Source organism: Phascolarctos cinereus, unplaced genomic scaffold (assembly GCF_003287225.1).
Source record: "Phascolarctos cinereus isolate Bilbo 61053 unplaced genomic scaffold, phaCin_HiC Scaffold_1;HRSCAF=81, whole genome shotgun sequence".
NCBI classification, from domain to species: Eukaryota; Metazoa; Chordata; class Mammalia; order Diprotodontia; family Phascolarctidae; genus Phascolarctos; species Phascolarctos cinereus.
The window spans coordinates 167,904,886-167,926,866 of NW_027555514.1; the positions used below are offsets into that span (position 1 = coordinate 167,904,886).

The 21,981-nt window shown below is 39.1% G+C and overlaps 1 protein-coding gene across 1 annotated transcript in view; it reads right to left on the reverse strand.

Annotated features, from left to right (window-relative positions):
- ITIH2 (inter-alpha-trypsin inhibitor heavy chain 2) overlaps positions 1–21,291 on the reverse strand; it is a 49,839-nt gene extending 28,548 nt beyond the window's left edge. Inside the window, exons 1-10 of the mRNA XM_020965108.1 lie at positions 21,113–21,291; positions 18,771–18,845; positions 15,238–15,276; positions 12,105–12,277; positions 9,592–9,696; positions 7,639–7,801; positions 6,227–6,334; positions 4,700–4,828; positions 1,948–2,064; positions 134–302 (exon numbers count right to left, since the gene is read on the reverse strand). Coding sequence (XP_020820767.1) covers positions 134–302; positions 1,948–2,064; positions 4,700–4,828; positions 6,227–6,334; positions 7,639–7,801; positions 9,592–9,696; positions 12,105–12,277; positions 15,238–15,276; positions 18,771–18,845; positions 21,113–21,196 — 1,162 coding nt within the window. The 5' untranslated portion in view covers positions 21,197–21,291. The remainder of the gene's footprint in view (positions 1–133; positions 303–1,947; positions 2,065–4,699; positions 4,829–6,226; positions 6,335–7,638; positions 7,802–9,591; positions 9,697–12,104; positions 12,278–15,237; positions 15,277–18,770; positions 18,846–21,112) is intronic.
- Between the last annotated feature and the right edge of the window lie 690 nt (positions 21,292–21,981).

Sequence of the window (21,981 nt, forward strand, 5' to 3'; positions counted from 1 at the left end):
ATACATACATATGTACATATATATGTGTATATATGAATGAAGTGTATGTATAATGTTCCACGATGCCCTCTGAAGCCTCTGAAATTGGACTTTGTTGCTATTTCTCACTGGGCATTGGGTCAAAGCCACATACCCCCATTGGGCTGGATCTTCTCAATGTACTTCTTGGCATCAGTGATCTGAGCGTTAGTGGCTGGAACTAACTCATCTCTCCAACTTCTGACGTTGTGGTTGAAATCCACCACTGAGAATTGGTCTTCAGCTCTTAGGTCATCCAATATGGTTTTCATTGCTTCAACAGTCTATTGAAATATAGGAGTGAGAAATTTCTATCATAATAAGTCAAAAATGTGGGTGACACTGAATCCATTTCTGTCTGTCCTTTGGGAAGCCTTTTATGACAACTCCAACTAATATATCTCTTTTCCCTGAGTACTTATTTTACGTACTGCTTATTGTGCTATTGCTTTTTAACCATTTAATTTGGGTGCAACTTATCTCCCCATGTAGGCAGTATGATACCATAGAAAGAGTACAGGATTTGGAGTCAAAGGACCTGAGTTCAAATTTTGGCTCAGATTCTCCTAACTTTGTGACTTTAGGCAAGTCACTTGACCTTTGCTGGTTTTAGGTTCCTTGTAAAAATAAAGAGATTGGACTAGATGACCTTTAAAATCCCTTCCAGCTCTAAATCTGTGATCCTATGAGGTTGTAAACTACTTCTGGGATTAGCCTTCTTTTTCCAAGCTTAGTGTTAAGCATATGATAGATGAACACTAAATGGGTAAATAAATAAATGAATTTGGCAGAAAGTCTAGAATTTCTTCTTTGCAATTTTCACACATTTCTTAGACTGTGTCAGTTTGCACTTGTTCATGTTATTAAATAATTATTGTCTAGTTGTTTCTGGTATATATGTGTGTTTTTCCTTTCCCTCCAGTTAAATTGCAATCTTTGAGAGACAATATGGGAGAAAGAATCCTAGATTTAGAGACAGAAACCTAGGATCCTATCCCAGTTTTATCATTAATCTGCAAGATAACCTTAAGGAAATTATGTATCCACTCTGAGTCTTCATTTTCTCTTTTGTAAAATGGGGGAAATATTTGTATTATTTAGCTCACAGGGCTGGAGTGGAGCTCAAATAAAATAATGTATGTAAATCACTTTTTAAAAGCTAGTTATGATAGTAATAACTAGAATTTATATAGCATTTTAAAGTTTGCCATAGTAGGCTTGTTGTAAGGAAAAACTTCCTAACAATATAATGTATCCCAAACTGGAATCAATTGCCTTGGGAGGTAATGAGTTCCCCATCACTTAAAGTCATCAAGCAGAGACTGGATGACCACTTGTCCAGTGTGTTGTGGTGGTAATTCTTTTTGGGGTTATGAATTAAACAAAATGGTCTTGGAGGTCTATTCCAACATTGAAATTCTATGATTTTGGATTCTTAAGTGTGGAGAGGATATAGAATAAAGGAGAAATAAGTTAGATGGAATTAGATGGAGACAGTTTTTTGGAGAAGATGAATTTTGAGCTTAAGAAAATATGGACATAAATTACTGAAGAGGAAAAAATATTTTAGGTGGGGAGAATTATTTGAAGATTGACTTGGCTGCAACAGAAGTGTTCTACAGAAGCATATAATCCGAAGAAAACAATTCATTTCACTCTTAAAGTTCTTCAAGGAACAGAATTTGCACATTCACATATTCGCAATGATTGAATTTCAGTGTCTGATAGCCATTTTGCATGACTCTGTGTGTGTGTGTGTGTGTGTTTGTGTGTGTGTGTGTGTGTGTGTGTGTGTGTGTGTGTGTGTGTGTGTGTGTGTGTGTGTGTGTAAGGTAGTCCCTGTGGAGACAGGGCAAAGAAGGGCAGGGAAATCTCCTGGTCCATTGCACTCATGATTGGCCTTGTAGTCACTACCTATAAAATACTCACTTGTTTCATTTTAATTCCCCACATTGATCCACTGACATCAATGACAAAAAGGATGTTTTTAGGAATTGGATCCAAGCTTTCAGGAGCAAAGAAGTGGACAAAATAACCATTGAAGACCTGTAAAAGAATGAAGTTCCAGTTACTCGCCTGTTTTCAGGGATAAATAATGATCACATCAACAACTCTGAAACACTCAGGTCAGCATGAAATAGTCTTTAGAAGAAAAAGCCATACTCCTTTGGAATAATTTGCTCCCAAGTTCTGCTGTGTTCTGGTCAAAGGCCATTGAGTTGTTTTTTCTTAAGGAGCCATAAATATAAAAAATAATAGAATGAGAAATGATCTTGAGTTTTTAATGTGTGTCTGATCACTCTATAAAGATAAAATCTGCGTAATTGCATTGCATTCTGTTTTTCAGATAAATGTCTATTGCTTCCTTTTGAAATTAAAAAAAGCTAATGTATAAGAAATGGACATTTTGGGAGAAATGGACCATTACTCATTAATCTCCTCAGCAATTCTCTGAAGTACTACTTAAAATGTTAATATACTGCATACTTATCATAATCTTTATTGCTTCAGATTTAATATAAATCTCCTTTATGATAGGCATTAACCGTTCTGTTTTGATCTAGTACCCAAGGAGCCTTTTTCATTATTACTTATCCTAGTAAAAAAAGAAAAAAAAATCCTTAAGTTAACCAAATTCTACATTTTCACAAGCAACCTCCACAGTAGCCATGCCACTTCTTCCACATTAAGCCTCTTGCTACTCAAAAGACTCCTTGGGAAATCCCAAACATTGTCTACCAAGCATTATTTTGTGAATATATCTCCCACTCCACCACTTTTCTGAAACCTTTCTTCATCAGTGACCTAATTGCAAAGGCCATTGACTCTACTTTAGAATGAGCTCATAAGATTCAGTTCCATTCCATTCCATGCAAAAAAGGTTCATTAAATCCCTACTCCTCATAATGAATTCTTGACCATTCTTTAAAGCCCAAGCCAGAAGTCACTTCCTCCACAAAACCTCTCCTGATTCTCAAGGTCATCTAAGGCTTCACAGAACACCACTTTACATGTTGATGATTGAGAGGTCATCCTCAGTGGGAGGTCATCCCCTTCCCCTCACTGGATAACAGAGGATGGATTCAAAAGAAACTTGAGAGTCCAGAGCATTGGACTGAATCTAATAAGATGAAATTCAATAAGGACAAATGTAATGTCTTACATTTGAATACAAAGTCAACTTTTCAAGTATGTGGTGAGGTAGGTATGTCTACACAGCAATTCTGAAAACTGCAAGCTCTGTATGAGTCAGCAATCTGATATGGCAGCCCACAAAAGCTAATGCAATCTTGGGCGCATTAAAAGGAGTGTAGCTCCCAGGAATAGGAAAGAGATATTCACATTGTACTCTGACTTCATTAAGCAGCATATGGGAACAGCTAGGTGGTACTGTGGATGGAGCACTGGACCTAGAGTCAGGATGACCTGAGTTCAAATCTGGTCCCAGACATCAGCTAATTGTATGACCCTGGGCAAGTCACTTAACCCTGATTGCCTCAAAAAAAGAAAAAGCAACATATGGAGTAATGTGTTTAGTTCTGGAAGTCACAGTTTAAGAAGGATATTGATAAGAGTGTGTCCAAAAGAGGGCAACCAGGATGGTGACATGTGAAGAGCAGTTGAAAGAACTGGTTAGGTTTAGCTGGGCAGGGTGGAGGGGACGTATGATTGCTGTCTTCGAGCATTTGAAAGGATGTCATTTGGATAAAGGAATAGATTTTTTTCTGTTTAGCCCCACAGGGCATAACCAAAAGCAATGAGTAGAAGTTTCCAAGAAGCAAATTTAGGCTTGATATCAGGGAAAAAAATCCTTAATAAGAAGAGGCATCAAAAACGGAGTGGTATACCTTGAGAGGTGATGGGGTTCTCCCTCTGGAAATTCTCAATCAGAGACTACCAGGGGTGGGGAACCTGCGGCCTCATGTTCCAGAACAAATCTCCAGAACAAAAGGATTTGTTCTGTGAAGTTTGGATTCGGTCAAAGGGCTGCACTTGAGCACCTAGAGGGCCACATGTGGCCTTGAGGCTTCAGGTTTCCCACCCCTGGGCTAAACAATCACTTGTTGGGAATGTCATAGTGGGAATTCCTTTGTGTGTTGAAGTAAATGGTTGCTGAGGTCCCTTCCAACTCTCAAATTCTGTAATTCCTTCATGTACCTATCATGTATTGCGTATTATCCTCATTTATCTGTCTCCTTTTTAGAATGTGAACTCCATGAGAGCAGACACCATGCTGTATCTAAACTTTCTACCATCCCAGGTGCTTAATAAACAGTGACTGCAGGCATATATCAGACATTTAGTTATTCAATTGAATTGGATCTGATGAATGATCATTTTTCAATTATGTTACCCGATTTGACCCTTATCTCATGCTTCATAGTCTGGCTCCATCATCTTTACAACATCCTGTAGCAAATATACAGACCCTTGTTATCCTCAGCTATAATCTTCCGTTTCTATGGTATTTCCTTCATACCGCACATCAGCAAATTCTCTTAATCTGAAAAATCTCATTTAGGAACCAAAAGACAGGAATGCTTTTCTAGACCTTTCTCCAAAGTCTATGGACCTGAAATGGAATTTTAGGCCACCAAACCCATGGTCTTTTTCTATTGTAAGAAAGGTCTTGACTTGGTATTTCTAGAGACTCCCCTAGATAGAGCTGTTCTATACTTACTTCAAGTTCACCAGCTTTCTTTTCTCTATTCACATCATACTTGATGACCAGCTGTCCATCTACTGCAGTCTCAGAACAGCTGGGACATTTTCTTTGTTGAGCTACTGTTGGTTTAAAGGAAACATGTGCCTAGAAAAGAACAGCAACATGAAGGTAAAGTCCTTCATAACCTAGCCTCTTTCTGCCTTTCCAGTGATCTTAGGACTCTCTCCTACCTACCCTTTTCTGTGTACTCTGCATTCCTGTGATGCTATCCTCCTTGCCGTTCCTCTCATATGACATTCCATCTCCTCATTCTGAGAATTTTCTTTGGTTGTCCATAATGCCTAGAATGTTCTTTTCCATCATCTCCACCTCCTGGCTTCCCTGGATTCCTTCAAATCTCCCCTAAAGCTTCAACTTCTGCAAGAAGTCATTGCCAGTCCTCCTTAATCTTAGTGACTTCCCTCTAAGATTATATCTCCAATTTATTTTGTATATATCTTGTTCATACATAGTTGTTTCCATGTTATCTCCCTTGTTAGACTACAAGCTCCTTGAGAATAAGGACTGTTTTCCCCCCCTCTTTCTTGAATCCTCAGCACTTAACACAATACCTGACACATACTAGATGCTTAATATACTAACTGACTGGCTTCCTCCAGTTCAGGAATATTGAATTCATGTTAAGCCATGCTGGTTTGACTGATGGAGATGATGAACTACCACTCCTTCTAGCTTGTGTAAGTGGAGTGGTTGTGTTTAGCGATCTTTCCACACATGAAGTAGAAATAATGTTGTACTTGGAGTCAGAAGATCTGAATCTGAATCTTGGTTCTGACACTTATTAGTTGAATGACTGTGGGCAAACTACTTAACCTCTCTGAGTTTCCTCATCTGTAAAATGTGAAAAATATTTATACTACCTACTTCATAAGATAACAAACCCCAAGCTGAGAAGGAATGCACTTTGTAAAACTTAAAGCAGTAAATAGATTTTAGTTACTATTATGGTAATAAGCCCCAGCATAAATTCCCAAAAGGTGCTGTGTAGAGGGAATATATGCCAGTTTCCTCCATCCATCTTCTAATATGTATAAGAAAACTATTTTTACTGGTGGCTATATTGCCTTTCTGAGAGATGTTGTCTTTGCTGACCATACTGGGGAAGAAGCAAGCTGAATGACTGCTATGGTAGTTGAAATTTAACCAAAATAATTTAGGTTTTATTAAAGCTATATTCGGTCCACTGACAGAGGGATATCCTGTTGGGGGAAACTGAGGTGCCAAAATAGAGTCAGGTTGGAAGTAGATTTCTGGGAATTTTGTTCTTAATTTTCCATTGCGGTCTAGACTAGACTACAAATATACCCACCTAATTCACATTAGGCACTTCACAGTGCTTAGAATGGAAAAAATGACATTCAAATATTATCTTGCCTTGCCTTGAACCTTTCTCCCTTTTTGCAGGACACAAGAAGAAGGTAACACAACACATAAGCTAATAGGTACTTAGGTTACTTGCTACTAATGAAATGTTTACTTTACCTTTTGTTTGCTTTTAGTTATAACTGGAATTCCATCAAAATGGTCTCCAAGATTTTCTGCAACATGAAGGAAATGAATTCCTTGCGGCTCAACAATCCGTACATCTACCTAGAAGCAGGAAGGAAGGGTATTTACAGTATTAGCAATCCTTTTTTTTTTTTTTTTAAACTTTAAAGAGAATTTTCAGAAGATGGGCAGAGTAAGTTAGAAGAGAGCACTGTTCCTCAAAATCCTCCTACAAAATACTAATAGACATGCCCCCCAAAACCCAAAAAATAAAAACAAAAAACCCAGAGGTATTAAGCTTCAAAAGCAAATTAACCCTCAGAAAATGAAGAGGAGCAATCTGAGAAATTAGTAAAAAAAAAAAGTTCAAATACAATTAATTGAAATTGAAATAAAGAGACAAAAGCAAAATATTAGTAATTAAAACAAAGCAATGGCATCAGAAACGAGACTGGAACAAGACAACATCAACGTGAATAAGCAAAAAACCAAAGAACCAAATAAGGAGAAAGACAATGAAGACAAAACTTAACAATCTGGAAATATCCATGGAAAACATAAATAAAACAATGCCTTCACCAATAAATAACATTCTTGTGCTGAAGAGCGAAATTGTGAGAATAGTGGGAGAAATGGCAGAATAGGTGAAAAACTTACCCAGATAAAAGAATGTTTGAAAGCTTTGCAAATAAAGCTGATGGAGCTGGAGGACAGAGTTGAGAGACATAATCTAAAAGTTGTCTAATTCTCCTAAAAATGCAGAGAAACTATCTGACTACTACATATTAGGAACTCACATAAGAAAATTACTTAGAAAAATAAAACAATGAAAGACTGCAGATTGGTAGAATTCACACTACACTAACAGGTACGAACCCTAGATTCATTTCATCACATTACCACAGAATACTTGAATCTCAGAAATAGAAGACATTTTGTAGGTCATTTAGTCCAATCTTTACCTGAGCTCCTTTGAAAAATGCCCCCAAAGTACTCATTCAGCATTAGCCTAAAGACCTTTGGTAAAGAAGAACTCATTAGTTTCTGAGGTAGCTCCTACTTTTGGTTAGCTCTAATTTTTAGGAAGTTTATCCTTGTATCAAGCCTAAGCCTGCCTCTTTGCTCTTATTTCTGACTCTGGGATGAAGCAGAATAAGTCTAATGTGGCTGGCAAGTCTGCCTTCCACATGACAACCCTTCAAATACTTGAAAACAACTATCTTTTTCTTCTAGAGGCTAAGCATGCCCAGCTCCATCAAGTGATTCTCTTATGGCAGTCTTCTTGTGATTCTTTTCTTGGATTCCTTTGAAAAAGCACTCAAGCTTTATTGAAGTTTAAGATATTTAGTCTTTTAAAATTTCACTAAGATTTTTGGGTACTCTATATTATGTGAGAAAGCTCTTACCTCTAAGTGTTTGGCTAATCGACCAGGCTTCAGATAGAGCTTATGTTCATAGGATCCCAGTTTCCTCCATTTCACTTCTTGGTAATGAAGCTCAAACTGCACATTAGATCCTGGGAGGATATTTACTTCGATTTTGAAATTCTCCATATCAAGAGAGTTGCCGCTGAAAGTGTTATCCATAAAAATAAACATTATTCCAGATGCAACAACATAGAATGATTCTTCAGCTAGTTGGCATAGTAGATAGAGTGCTGGGCCTAGAGTCAGAAAGACCTGATTTCAAATCTGGTCTCAGATACTTACTAGCTATATAACTCTGGGCAAGTCATTTAACTTCTGTTTGCCTCAGTTTCTTCATCTGTAAAATGGGGGTATTACTGGCACCTATTTCCCTGAGGTTTTATGAATATCAAGTGAGATAATATTTGTAAAGCGCTTAGCAGCACAACTCTGGCACATAGCAGGTGCTTAAAAAGTTCCTGTTTTCTTCCTTCTTCCAAGTACACTACTTAGACAGAAAAAGGAAATAAATGAAGAACTTGGGAAACTAATCACAAGCTTGGCTGAGAGACGTGATCTGTTAGTGATAGGGCAATCCAGGCATCTTCTGGATCTCTCAGCCAAAAGTAGGGCATCTTGGGCCCTGAGATGTAGAGGATGCTGACAGTACTTTGCTCCTGCAGAAGCAGCTAAGCTCAGCCTGTGGTTAGCAAGAATAATTTATTAAAAGAGGAACTTAACAGATGGTGTTTCCTCCCCCTAGGGCTGCAGCCCAGTTGAATGCTATTCCAGTTGACCCCGCCTTTTGCTTCGCTCAGATAGGAATCTTGTGAAAAGCCACCAGGCTTTCCTGGCTTTGGTGCCATATTCCACCGTGCCTCTCAGTGGGTTTGTTTCCATTCTCCCTGGCTGCCTCAGATTCTGATTGTCGTCGTCGTTGTTGTTTAGTCATTTCAGTCTCCATGACCCCATTTGGGGTTTTCTGGGCAAAGATACTGGCGTGGTTTGACAATTCCTTCTCCAGCTCATTTTACAGATGAGGAAACTGAGGCAAACAAGGTTAAGTGACTTGTCCAGGGTCACACAGTTAGCAAGTGTCTGAGTCTGGATTTGAACTCGAGAAGAAGAGTCTTTTTCTTGACTCCAGGCCTGGCTTTTTATCCACTGCACTGCCTAGCTTCCACATATAGGGAATATTTTCTCTCAATAAGGCTTGTTTGCTTTATTTTCTCTGTGTTAGCTTCTGTATTGTGCTGCATTTTGCCTTGTGATGCTCTGCCTCTCAGTATACATCAGTATTCTCCTTTAGAAGCATGTTCCACTGACCAAGGCTGGGACTAAGGGACTTGATAGCTACCCTTATGTTCTAAGCCATGGTCTAAGTAATATAGAATGTAACAGCTAGAATCAAGAACCTACTGTCTGCAGGATCTTCCTCTTTCTGGGTACCAGAGCTGTGAATAGGGGCCTGCTCTGAACCATACGCTTCATTGGGCTCTTCCCCTTGGCATCCTAAGTGGCAAATAAGGGAAATTTCTGACCCCTCCTTATACTGGGTCCTGGAATCCCAAATTTCACTCAAACTCCATTAAGATAGTGGTAGTGTCCCATGGGGTCTGTGCCCCCAAATCTGATGTCTAAGATCTCTGAGACATTTTTGAGTGTTCTACTATCTCTTTCATCAATTGCATTGATATTAGAAAGTTGATTTTGGGGCATCTTTTATGCTGCTTGCCTCTGGTGATAGATAGAGCTAGTTCATATGTGCCCACTTTTGGAACAGACTATGGAGAGATCTAGTGACTTAAGTGAGATGTAGGACAGTATTATGCCCCTTTAAGGACCACATAATTTCCAACTTGAAAAGAGAGTAATCCTAGGAAAAGGATGACAGAAAGAGTTTAATAATAGGGGGGAAAAAAAGACAATGATGGGTCCTTTCTCTGCTCTTACCTCACCCATCCAGCAGTTTTGCCTTTGGCTCTTGCTTGTGCATACAGCCCACGAGCCACAGTCCTCTCTCTAATTGTGCTGGTAAATGTTTCCCCATTCACAGTCCTAGAAAAGAAGAGGAAAGGATTCAGTTAGTCAAAGGATCTAGTTAGGAAACAGACACAAGGAGACAACCTAATAATAGCTACCTTACTTTCTTCATCTCTAAGGCATGATCACTTACCTAGCAGATGCTGTGCTAGGTTCTGGAGACAGAGACAAAAACGAAACTGTGTCTTGCCCTCAAAGGAGCTTACATTATAAAAGGGGGAAAGAGCACGTATACATACATACATATATATATGTATATATATATAAACATATGCAAAATATGTGCAGATATCAGGGGATAGCAATAGAAGCTGAGGGAATCAAAAAAAGCCTAATATAGAAGTTGCTGCTTGACTTGAGCTTTGAAGGAAACTAGGCATTTTAGGAAATAATGGTGAGCAGGTCTTGCATTTCAGACATGGAGACAGACTATGTAAAGAATGGGTGTTAGGAGACAGAGAGTAGTGGGTGAAAAACAGCTACAGGGCCAGTCTGGCTGGATAAACAAGTACATAACCATAAAAGCCAAGGCTGGGGGTGACTATCTGATGACTAGTGTGAATTTAGGGACACTGGAAGGTCCCCTTCCAAAAATCCAAAACCCCAAAATGCTGTCTTTTTTTTTTGGTGAGGCAATTGGGATTAAATGACTTGCTCAGGGTCACACAACTAGTGAGTGTTATATATCTAATTCTGGATTTGAACTCAGGTCCTCCTGACTCCAGGATCATTGCTCTATCCACTGCACCACCTAGCTGCCCCATCCTCTGTCATGTTGTACAGTCTAACACACTGTCTTACGGAAGATACCTAAAAGTCAGCTGCTGTATTTCTTGCTGTTTTATAAAATGTCAATGAGGCTGGGAGGAATAGTACATTGAATCCTTAGCTACTCATTGCGAATTTATTAGATTCCCTGACGATTTGGAGGGACTCAGAGTAGCATGGGAGTATTAGATACCCGGGCTAGGGGGAAGAGGGCTTTAGAGGGGTTGTATGGGGAACTGGTACAGAAAATGTGTGTGCAGATGTCTGAGCAAAATGGAGGTTAAGTTCATCTCTGGCTGTCTTCCCTTTTAGCTTGACTTCTCTCCCCTCATTGATCCTTTTGTGACTGCAAAGGGCTTCTTCACCCCCACCTTCTGAATCTGTTTTGCTCTAAGCTCAGCTGACATTCAATCTCTACTAAGATATTAGAAAATAATGATGTTTCTCCCCTTCTTAGAGATATTGTATTTTATGAAAGAACTCTTAAAATTAAAAAGCCTTCAAAACCCAAAGGAATGAAACTTTAATGGTGAAATCAGACACCTTGTTGGACAAAGAAGATATTATTTGCTGGGGGCCTTGCCCAGCACTCCTTAAATCTCACTATATATGTAGCCAGCTTTGTAAAGCCAGCCTTGTGTTCAGAATGAATTTTGTCTACTTCGCAATTTGTCCTAGAGTCATCTCTTTGAAAAAGTGTGAATTTCTTAAAGGTGCGTAATCGTGTTTGAATTTTTCACACTCATCAGGATATGAGTTACAGGTCTAGTGAACATAAGAATTGATCATTATGCACTCTACTGGGTAGCTAGGTGGTTCAGTAGATACAGTGCCAGGCTTGGAGTTAGTCAAATCTGGCCTCAGACACTTACTAGCTATGTGACCCTGGGCAAATCACTTAACCCTGTTTGCCTCAGTTTCCTCATCTGTAAAATGATCTGGAGAAGGAAATGGCAAATCACTTCAGTATCTTTGCCAAGAAAATCCCAAATGGGGTCATGAAGAGTCAGACAGGACTGAAAATGACTGAACAACAACACTCATTACTTCTTTCTTTGTCTAAATAACTATTGGCTTAATCTGCCATGTGGTTTCTATTATAGACTTAACTTTAAAAATTTTCTTCCATTTTGAAAAAAACTGTAGTTAAGGGAGTGCTAAAATAATTTAAAGGGTTTCATGGGTCATTTTTGGGCTATGAAATGATTTGGGAACCTGTTTGAGAGGAATGCATCTTATATGAAGCCACATTTTATTGACATGGGAATTTATGGCAAGAGCCAGTGTAATGAAGTGGGGAAAGGAAGGCCATATGAGACAAGAGAAATTGATTCAAATCCAAGCTTTGCTATTAGTTCATTGTTTGACCCTGGCAAGCTACTTTAATCTCTCTTAGACTCAGTTTCATCCTCTGTCAAATGAAGGGATTGAATTATGTGATCACCAAGGTCCCTTCCAGTTATAAAATACTATGTTTCTATGGTAATTGATATTTTTTACACATTCTCTTTTTCTCATCATTGGTCACCTTGTTATATGATAGAACTAAATTTAACTAAAATATATGGAAAGCAAACCATCCTCCTGTCTTATTCAATGTGGAGTCGCAGAACAGAGGAAATGGGATGTCCTGGTCACAGTTAAGGCTTACGCACATGGAGAAGTTGGTAACGAAGGCTCCTCTGGGTATCTGAACATCTAACTCTACATTCTGTGGATATGGAGAATTATTCACCACTTTGCTTTGGACAACAGTATTGGCCACTCGGGATGTAACCGTAGATTGGACTTTATAACTGTAAAGAGTTATTTGGTCATCAACATTTTCCTGTGTTTGAGAAAAAAGATTATAAATATCTGAGGTGACTAAGAAATGAAATAGCCATTCATATAGGAAAAGTACCTAGTGTTACTGTAGTTATTTAATACTTTATCTTCATAAGCCATAGGTAAACACTTCATAAATTGTAAGGTACTATAAAAATGTTACTTGTGCTTTAAAAAAATATTACTTTTCTACATATAGTAGTTAGAGGGCTGCTTTTAGTTTAAAATTTCTTGGGATCCCTTCTAGCTTTATTATTAGATGACAAATATAGAAATAAACTTGGAGATTAAGGTCAGAAGTAAGAAAGTGTAGGAGATTATCTTTAAGAGAAGGGGGGCAACTAGGGGAAGAATGCAGGGTGGTAGGAATGTGGGAGGGAATTGGCCCAGGTACATATCTCAAAGGTGAGTCAAAAGGGCTGGGTGGAACCTCTAGAATCCAATTTCCCTGCCTATATTTTTATCTTGGCACCTAATTCAATCTGACCAAAATTTATTAATCAACTATTACGTTCTAGGTACTGTGCTAGGTACTGGTGATGCAATGATGATAATGCCACAGTCCCTGCGATCAAAGAGCTCACATTCTACTAGAACACAGTACATACATAGATAAGTATAATATAAGGTAAGAATTGAAAGAGACAAGGGATAGAACGAAAGACCGGACATATTTGAGGAAGGAGAGGGCATATTTAGCAAGATAGGAGTGCATCATACACATAAAGGATTGCATGCACACACATGGAGGTGGGAGATGCTTGTCAAATTCAGGGAACAATATCATAGTTTTGTTGGGTGTGAGGAGAATAGAGTGAAGAGAATAATGTGAGAGAAGGCTAGGCAGAAGGACTGGTGATTTTAAGATGCTGGTGGTTCATTTAAATGGAGATGGTGGTCAAGAAGTTGGAAATGCTGGACTGGAATTCAGGAGAGATGAGGATTGGTTATATAAATTTGGGAGTCAGCTGTGTGGAGGTAATAATTGAACCTATGGGAGCAGATGAGGAAGTGAGAATGTAAAAAGAAAAGAGAAGTGAGTCTAGGATAGAGCATTGTGGGGTACCCATGCTTAGGAAGATGAACAATGAACCAGCAAAGCAGATTAGGAAGGAATGGTTGGATGTGTAAGATGAGAATTAAGAGAGATCAATGTCACAGGAGACAAAACAAAGGGAGACAGTTCTGGAGAAGTAGAAGGTCAACTGTACAAAAAGCTGTAGAGATGTCAAGGAAGATAAGGCAAGAAAATGTCATCAGATTCAGTGAACAGTAAAACATCTAGTGAGGATAGTTTTGGCAGAGTGTTGGAGTATCAGAAGTCAGGTTGCAGGAGTTCAGTTCAGATGAAGAAATGAAAGCAGCAAGTATAAACTATTCTTTCTAGAGCTTGGATGTGTGTGTGTGTGTGTGTGTGTGTGTGTGTGTGTGTGTGTGTGTGTGTGTGAGAGAGAGAGAGAGAGAGAGAGAGAGAGAGAGGGACTCCTTTGATAATCTGATGAAGTCTACAGACTTCTCTTCAGAATACTTTTTATATGCATAAAATATAATGCATAGGATTATATTAAAATACAACTATCAAAATATTAAAAAAAGAAACAAGTTCATGGACCCAAGGTTAAGAACCCTTATGAGAAGTTTACCTGTGATAAGGAAGAGAAATAGAGGAGGATAACTTGAAGAGATCTTTGAGTTAAAGGAAGTTTTTTTTTTAAGTTAGGGAAGAACAGGGCAAGTTTGTAGGAAGTGGAGAAGAAGGTAGTAGATAAGGGAAATTACTGGTGAGAGAGACAGAGGGAATTATTGAAGAAGAAAGTTCCCAAAGCAGTTGAAAAAGGATAGGATCAAGGGCACAAGTTGAGTGGTTGGCCTTGGCAAGAGAAGGGCAACCTTATCCCCTGAGACTGGAGCCAAGGAGGAAAGGACAAATGAAGCCATACACAGAGTAGAGGACATACGAGAGCTCATGACAGATTGCCTTGATTTCTCAATGAAGAAGGCAAGCCCTTTTACTGAGGGGTTGAGGAAGAAGAGAGAAGAATTATATAGTGTCGAAGTTAGAAGAGATCATGTATGTCAGATCTCAAGTGAGGGAGAAACCAATTTGAGGAGGTTGTGAACATCAGCTCTGGTGTGGGAGTGGGACAAAATAGAGACTCAATTAGAGAGAAATAAAAGTATTACTGTGTAGGAATGACTGGTCAGTTCTCACCACAGAATTCTTGCACATGGTGTGGTAGACCATAAGCTCCTTGAGGGCAAGGACTGTCTTATTTTCATATTTGTAGCTTATTGCACATAGTAGGTGCTTAATAAGTGCTTGTTGGTCATAGATTCTATGGTAATGGATTTCCCTGAACATAGTCTTCCTTTCATCATTGGTAATCTTGTTGTATGAGAGAACTAAGTTTGACCAGTCATTTGATTACTACCAGCAGTGGCTCCAAGATTATAATTTCTGAAAAAAAACCCCTCATGATTTTAATTTTTATTTCACATTCTATAAATGGCTCCTCTATGTACCCTTCTAGATCAGAGCTCTAAGCACAATTGAAGTAATTTTTTTGATGCCTTCTTATAATTTTCGGGCTACTTACTATAAAAAGTGAACTCTTATCCTCTCAGGTAGCTAGTGCTGTTTTTATTTAAATCAAAACCCAGCAGTTAAGTCTGAAAGCAAGCACAAATGTGTCCATAGAATTTCCAGGATCATTGGCAAGACTTGAGGATATTAAATATATTGTCAGCATTTCTCACACTTGCAAATATACCATATACTTCAGCATTACATCTTATAATGTCTCTCCCGGGTTATGCAAGGAAACATTTCAAGTCAGGTAAATACCCTCTCAGTAACCAAGACAAAGAAAACAGCAAAATTGATTTTTAGATAATGATTTCCAGAAAAATCATTCTGCCCCTGATTCCTAATGCACTTCTATGGAAGTAAGGTGAACTTACCATTACTTCACCAGATTCATGATCGCTGAATGTGCTTCTCTGGGAAAAGAAGTTAGAAAAGAAGTTACATTCCAATAGTATGTTAATTAACTAGGTCTCTGAGGGCAAAAACTGATTACTCTGATAAAATTTTCTGGTACAATAAATGGAAGAAACTCATTCATTGTCAGCCAAGCAATATATATTGACTTGTATAGACACTGGATGTATCTCTTAGCCTCTTTGTGATTATTTGCCCATGACTCCAAAACTAATGGTTTATTTTTGGCAGTTGGGGTTAAACAACTTGCCTGGGGTCACACAGCTAGTAAGTGTCAAGTGTTTGGTCTGAGGTCAGATTTGAACTCAGGTCGTCCAGACTTCAGGGCCAGTGCTCTATCCACTGAGCCACCTAGCTGCTCTTTCCAAAACTAATGGTTGAAGAATATAAATACAGTAGAACAAATTGATGCCAAAGAGCTAGCCTGACCATGGACTTTACTGATATCTTTCTCCACCCCTTTCTGATTTGAGTGGTTGCTCTGTAGGACGAGGTTTCAAATGCCACTTCTGACGCTTTAATTCCATGTGACCTTGGGCAAATCACTTAAACTCTTTGGGTTTCAGTTTCCTTGCCTGTAAAATGGACTCATACCAGATGATCTCTTTTCCAGCTCTAAGTCTATGATCATTTGATGCTAGACCCAGACAGTGTCTCAGATCACTCAACTGTGGAAATGGGTCAGTGGATCAGGTGTAATGGTTGACTAACTGGCATGTTTAGCATGTGGGATCCCAGAAGTCAAGTGAGGAATTTAATTTGTTCTACCACATCCCCAGATAGTGCACATGATCTGTGAAATTCTTAGTCCTCCATCCAGTTTTAGTTATCTGCTACTCAATCTATCATTTTTGAGACAACCATATTGTCACATATCTTCCAGCATCCAGGGGAGCCTGATGCCTGGGGCTCAAACAAATCTTGTATCTACTTTGGCGTCATCTCTTGTACATATCCATTTATCTCTACTTACACATCCACAACCGTAGTTCAGGGTGTAATCACAATAGCCTTCTGGTTGATCTTCCTACTCCAGTCCATCTACCACCCAGTTGCCAAAGCGAGTTTCCTAAAGCTGGACTGACTGTATCACCCGTACTCCCTTCCCCTCCCCCCACTCAATTTCCTATAGAGTCTCCCTATTACCCGATCCATCAAACATAAATTCCTCTGTTTGGCACTTAAAGAAAGCCCTTCACAACCTGGCCCCTTACTATCTTTCGAGTCTTCTAATACTGTGCTTCCTTCCACATACTCTGTGATCCATATGTACTGACCTAACTTGCTCTTCTTCACATAAGACACTTTGTCTCCCGATTTTGTACCTGAAATGCTCTCCCCCTCCACCTCTGTCTTTTAGCTTCCTTGACTTCCTTCAGGACTCACCTCAAATTTCACTGAGTCCTTTCTTGATCTGTCCTCCTGCTAGCCCCTTCCTGCTGTGATTACCTTCCATTGACACTGTATAGATCTTACATGTAAATAACTATTTACACATTGCCTCCCCTATTAGAGTAGGAGCTCCTTGAGGGCAGGGGCAACACTTTTGCCTTTATTTCTATCCGTACTTCCTATGTGCCTGCCTGACACATTATATGTACTTAATAAGGGTTTGTTGGCTGACTGACTGACTGACTTGAGAAAACCTTCTATGATGTGGTCATTTGCTCCAGAACTACCACTCCCATTGGGGTGGCTTCATGGGCATGCATAAAGCATGGGTTGGGTATACCTAGCTATGGTGAAACACTCTGGGGCAAGTATTTCCTTTGCCCCTTCCATTTCCTACTCAGCCCCACCTTCTATACACTCCTGTGGATGTCTTCTTTCTGCCACTGGCTGCCAGCCAGGTCATTCCTGTTTCTAGCCCTGGTGGTACAGTAGGAATGGTAAAAGAATGATATTATGGGAAAGCTTTGGGAATGACAGGAGATGTCTATTACTGTAGCGCTTCTATGACCAGCAGCAATGAAAGAGGGTGACCCTTCATCCTGTTAGGAAATTCTTTATTTTAAGCTATGAAAATAGTCTTTAAAAGCTTAAATGCCCCCAAATGGTACATTAACAGCATAAACTTTCTTTTTAACAATGAAAGGCATTTTGACAGAGCTGAGAAGTAACACAATTGTATATCTATGTCAGATGGGCTTGTCTTTGTGCACCTTCAGGAGACTATTATGTTCTATTTTTGAGATGGTTGGGAAAAATGTAATTGTATTGGATAAGTCTTTTTATCTGCTTTCCTCCTAAAGTGGAGATAGAGGGAGAAAGCTAAGTGACTGTTAGTAAAATGGGTGTTAATATCGTAACCTATCATGGATTCAGGAGACTTCCTGAGTGGCTGAGTCAGCCTGGGATTCTAAAACAAGTGAATGAACCCAATGCAGAACCCCATCATCCCATAGCAGATGAGACACAATTCTTCTTTGGGACCACAACAGAGCCCAATATTGTGACATGGAACTCCTGACCTAAAAAAGTCCTATGGGCTGAGCTAAGCCTGAAGATCTGAAGCTAGATAAAATGTCTTAGAAGTTTAAGTTACTCCTTAGACTAAGACTAGGTAATTTTCTTTTATGTGGGACTTCAGATTATGTTCATGGGTGGCAGAGTGGTCTCATCCTCATGGCCCAGCTGGAAGCACAGGGTTAAATTTCCAGCCCATGTACTGCCCTTTTTTTGAGAATCCAAGAGATATAGTAGATTGATCTCTGGAATTGGAGTCAAGAAACCCTGGGCTTGAAGCCTGTTTTAGATACTTACTAGCTGTGTGACTCTGGATAAGTTATTTAACCTCTCTTTTTTATCTGTAAAATGTGTGGAGTGGATTCAATGAGTTTCAAAGATCTCTTCCAGTTTTAAATGGATGTTTCTATGACCTTAACATACTGTATAGTTTTAGAATTGGATCTTCTTTCATATATATCTATATCTATATATACATACATACATATATACATACACACACACACACACACACACACATATATATATGAAGTAGACTGCTAGAATCTAGAGTTTGTGATGGCAGAGGGCAAACAGGAAATTGAGTGGATGCCAGAATTAGCCATCCAATAATTCAATTCAACAAACATGTATTAAACACCAATTATGTGTAACGTATGGTTATAGGATGGCAGCTAGGTGGTGCAGTGGATAGAGCCAGGCCTGGTATCAGGAAGACTCATTTTGAGCTCAAATCTGGTCTCAGACACTGTGTGACCCTGGGCAAGTCCTTTAACCCTGCTTGCCTCAGTTTCCTCGTCTGGAAAGTAAGCTGGAGAAGGAAATAGCAAACCACTCCTGGGTCTATGTCAAGAACACCCCAAATGGGGTCATGAAGAGTCAGGCATGACTGAGAACAACTCAACAACAACAGTGGTGATGGGTGCTACAGTACATACCCTTAAGGAGCCTACATATGAATCCGACTTCTCTAGGTGATTAGTATCTCTATCATTGGTTTTCTTTTTTGACCTCACATTTACAGTACCTGGTACCTTCTATTTTCAGGAGCAAAAGGAGATTTTTCAGGATCCAGCTCCATCAAATCTTCATAGTCCATGAACTAGAAGAGAATTTAGGAAATATTCCAAAGATTAAGTCATTGACAACAGATAGACACTTCTGATAGGGGTCTAAGGAGGAAAATAGCTTTTGGGCTAGACTGCTGAGGAGGGTTTTGGACTCTCAAGAATAAAATAAAGGATAATTCATTTTTAGTGTTATAATTATGAGATTGCATAGAGTCAGAATTTGGACTAATTGACTTCTTGAGATCCATTTAAAAAATGGAATTCCACAATCATAACATTACAAGGATCTTCCCAGCCATCACTGGTGTATGTGAAGTGCTTTGCAAACTTTAAAGTGCTTTAAAATACATAATAGATATTATTATCAGAAGGTTTTAAGTGATTTATTCTTTGTCAAATATCAAAGAATAATCTCCCCCACCCCAGGCAATTGGGATTAAGTGACTTGCCCAGGGTCGCACATCTAGTGAGTGTCAAGTATTCGATCTGACGCCAGATTTGAACTCACACCCTCCTGACTTCAGGGCCAGTGCACTATCCACAGCGCCACCTAGCTACTCCCAAAGAATAATCCCAGGAATAACTGAAAGCTATACTAGAGAAAGTTCATATAATGTTAGAATTGAAAGTAGCCTTGGAAAGCTTCTAATCCAACCTCCTCATTTTACAGATGAGGAAACCAAGGCCTAGAAAGTCTGGCTTTTCTATGATCACATAGCCAAGTGGTCTCAACTTACGTATCTTGCTTAGATGTTATAAGTGGAGAATTCTGAAAATATATTTGTTGCTGATTTGTAGTGCTTGCAAGGTTGGGACAAGAACTTAGACCTTCTAGGATGATGTGTTTGAGGATACTCCGTCATAGAAGGGAGGTGAATAGGTAGGCATGGCAGTTGTCTTAGTTGGCTGCCTAAAAGATTTATTGCCAAGTTTGCCAGAAAATCAGCTGTAGCCAAAATCTTCTAAAGACTTAGGGGATGGATCTCAGGAACATTAAATATTTTTAATTGTGTCTAAACTGTATATACCTGTCTATGAACTGGCTCCAAATCAAATGTATATTATTGACCTGAACAATGAGTCTCTAAGAAGTTTAAAATGACATTGTGTCCCGACAATAGGAATGGGAAGAGGATTAATTGAGAATCCTGACTTCTTTACCCAGGCTATAAATATTTTTGTACTTATAGGTTCTTTTCTTTTTTTCCTTTGATCTCTTTGAGTTATAGGTCTGGTAGAGGTATTGCTAGGTCAAAGGGTATGTGTTATACAACAAATGTGTCAGTTTCAGAGACACCTAGGAAAATGTTAATGAACTGGTGCAGAATAAAGTGAACAGAACCAGGATAATTATTAATATTATTACATAATATAACAAAATAATATTAATTAATTTTAATATGTTTACTATCACAATAACATTATAAAAATGAACAACTCTGAAAGACTTAAGAATTCTAATCAATGCAATGACCAACAATGATTCCAGAGGACCAGTGATGAAGAATGCTATCCATCTCTTTACAGTGAGGTGATAAGTCTACATATGCAGAAAGAGATACACGTTTTTGGATATATCCCTCCAATTTGGGAATTTGTTTTGCTTGACTATGCATATCTGTTATGAGGGTTTTGTTTTTCTTTTCTTTTTCCTGTAGTGGGAGGGTGAGGAGGTCAGAAGAAGAGAAGAAAAATGCTTTTAATTGAAAAAAAAATCAATTAAAAATCCTTAATTCTGACACATTTTCCAAGTAAAAAGTGCTTGGAAAATGGATCATTTCTAAGCAGGTAGTGAATTAGTTGCAAAACTGCCAGGGTATTCTCTTTAGCATTTAAATTTTTTTTGCAGCTAATATACCCTGTCAGTGTAGAAAGTGGTGGAGAGAACCTAGCTGACTGAGAGTAGCTTCTGTCCTCTGCCAGTCCACTCCCCCGGCTCCCCATATGCCATCGAAGGTGCATAGGTCCTGGAACTTTGGACCACAGCTCTTCTTTAGAGATGAAAAACACTGGTGCTTTGAAAATGGATTTTCTTGCCACATTTCTCTTTCATTGCTTAATGTATGAATGAGAACAATGCATTTCACCCGGCTTACCTCTCATGCAAAGCGTTTTAATGTTTTAAAAGAAATAAAATTCTCTATAGTAATCATAACATGAGACAGTCCGAGAATGTGGACTGAATTTTATGGGAAAGCTTCATTCCACACAGAATTCAGTTAATGAATAGTAAGAGCAGGAGGCAATTTGGAGAGCAGAGCCTCAGATGTTCAGAAAAGCACTCTGTGGAAATACTCACTTCAGGGAGTCCATTTGTAGGGAGATCCAGGCTTCGTGCTTGGGAAAGTAATGAAAAGAGGAAGAAGCCCATGAGCCGTTTCATTTTGTTCGTCTGCTTCGCCCAGAGCAGCCAGTGTGGAAAGGACTGCACTCCTACGTACTATGCCAAGTTCAAAGGAGAGGCAGGGAGGTATGGTTCTGTTAAAAAAAAAATTAAAAAGAAGAAAGGGGAAAAATCCAAACTTTGTTCAGAAGTGGAACAAATATTTGCTCTAGAGCTGAAACCTGACCTGTGGGGGTGAGGAGACATCCAGGGGTTGTTCAAACAGCAAAATTCTGCCCTGAGTCCTGTGATAACAGGTCAGCCTTGAATGGGTGCTCTTTGCAAATCTTTGTTGATTTTAGACAGGAAGCCTTTGGAACCCCTGTCCATCTGTTCTAAAAGCCTGGTGCAGAGTTACCCGGGGAAAAGGAGGAGAGCAAAGTGAAAAGTTTCTGGGAATAAAATGCATCGACACTAAACAGAGTCAAGAAAACAAGCATTTATTAAGCACTTACTAATGCTACAGGGACTGAGCTACCCAAGCAGAAAGAGCCTGTCTTCAGGATGCTTATAGTCTAAGAAGGGAAAGCAACACATAAGAGAAAGCTGAAATGCAGTTTGGAGAGACAGGGGAAGGTACCTGGTGTAGGGATATGGTAGAAAAAGTCCAGAATAAAAGTCAGGAGAGCAGCCTGGAGAGAGAAATAAAGAAATGGCTGGCAAGGGGGTCCTCCTTAAAATGGAGATTCTGAGAGGAAACAGCCAATTGGAGGGAGAGACTTCAGAGGCGGAGAATACTTTCAATGAGTGTTGTCCAGAGAGAAACTTCCAGGGTGAAGAAGTTT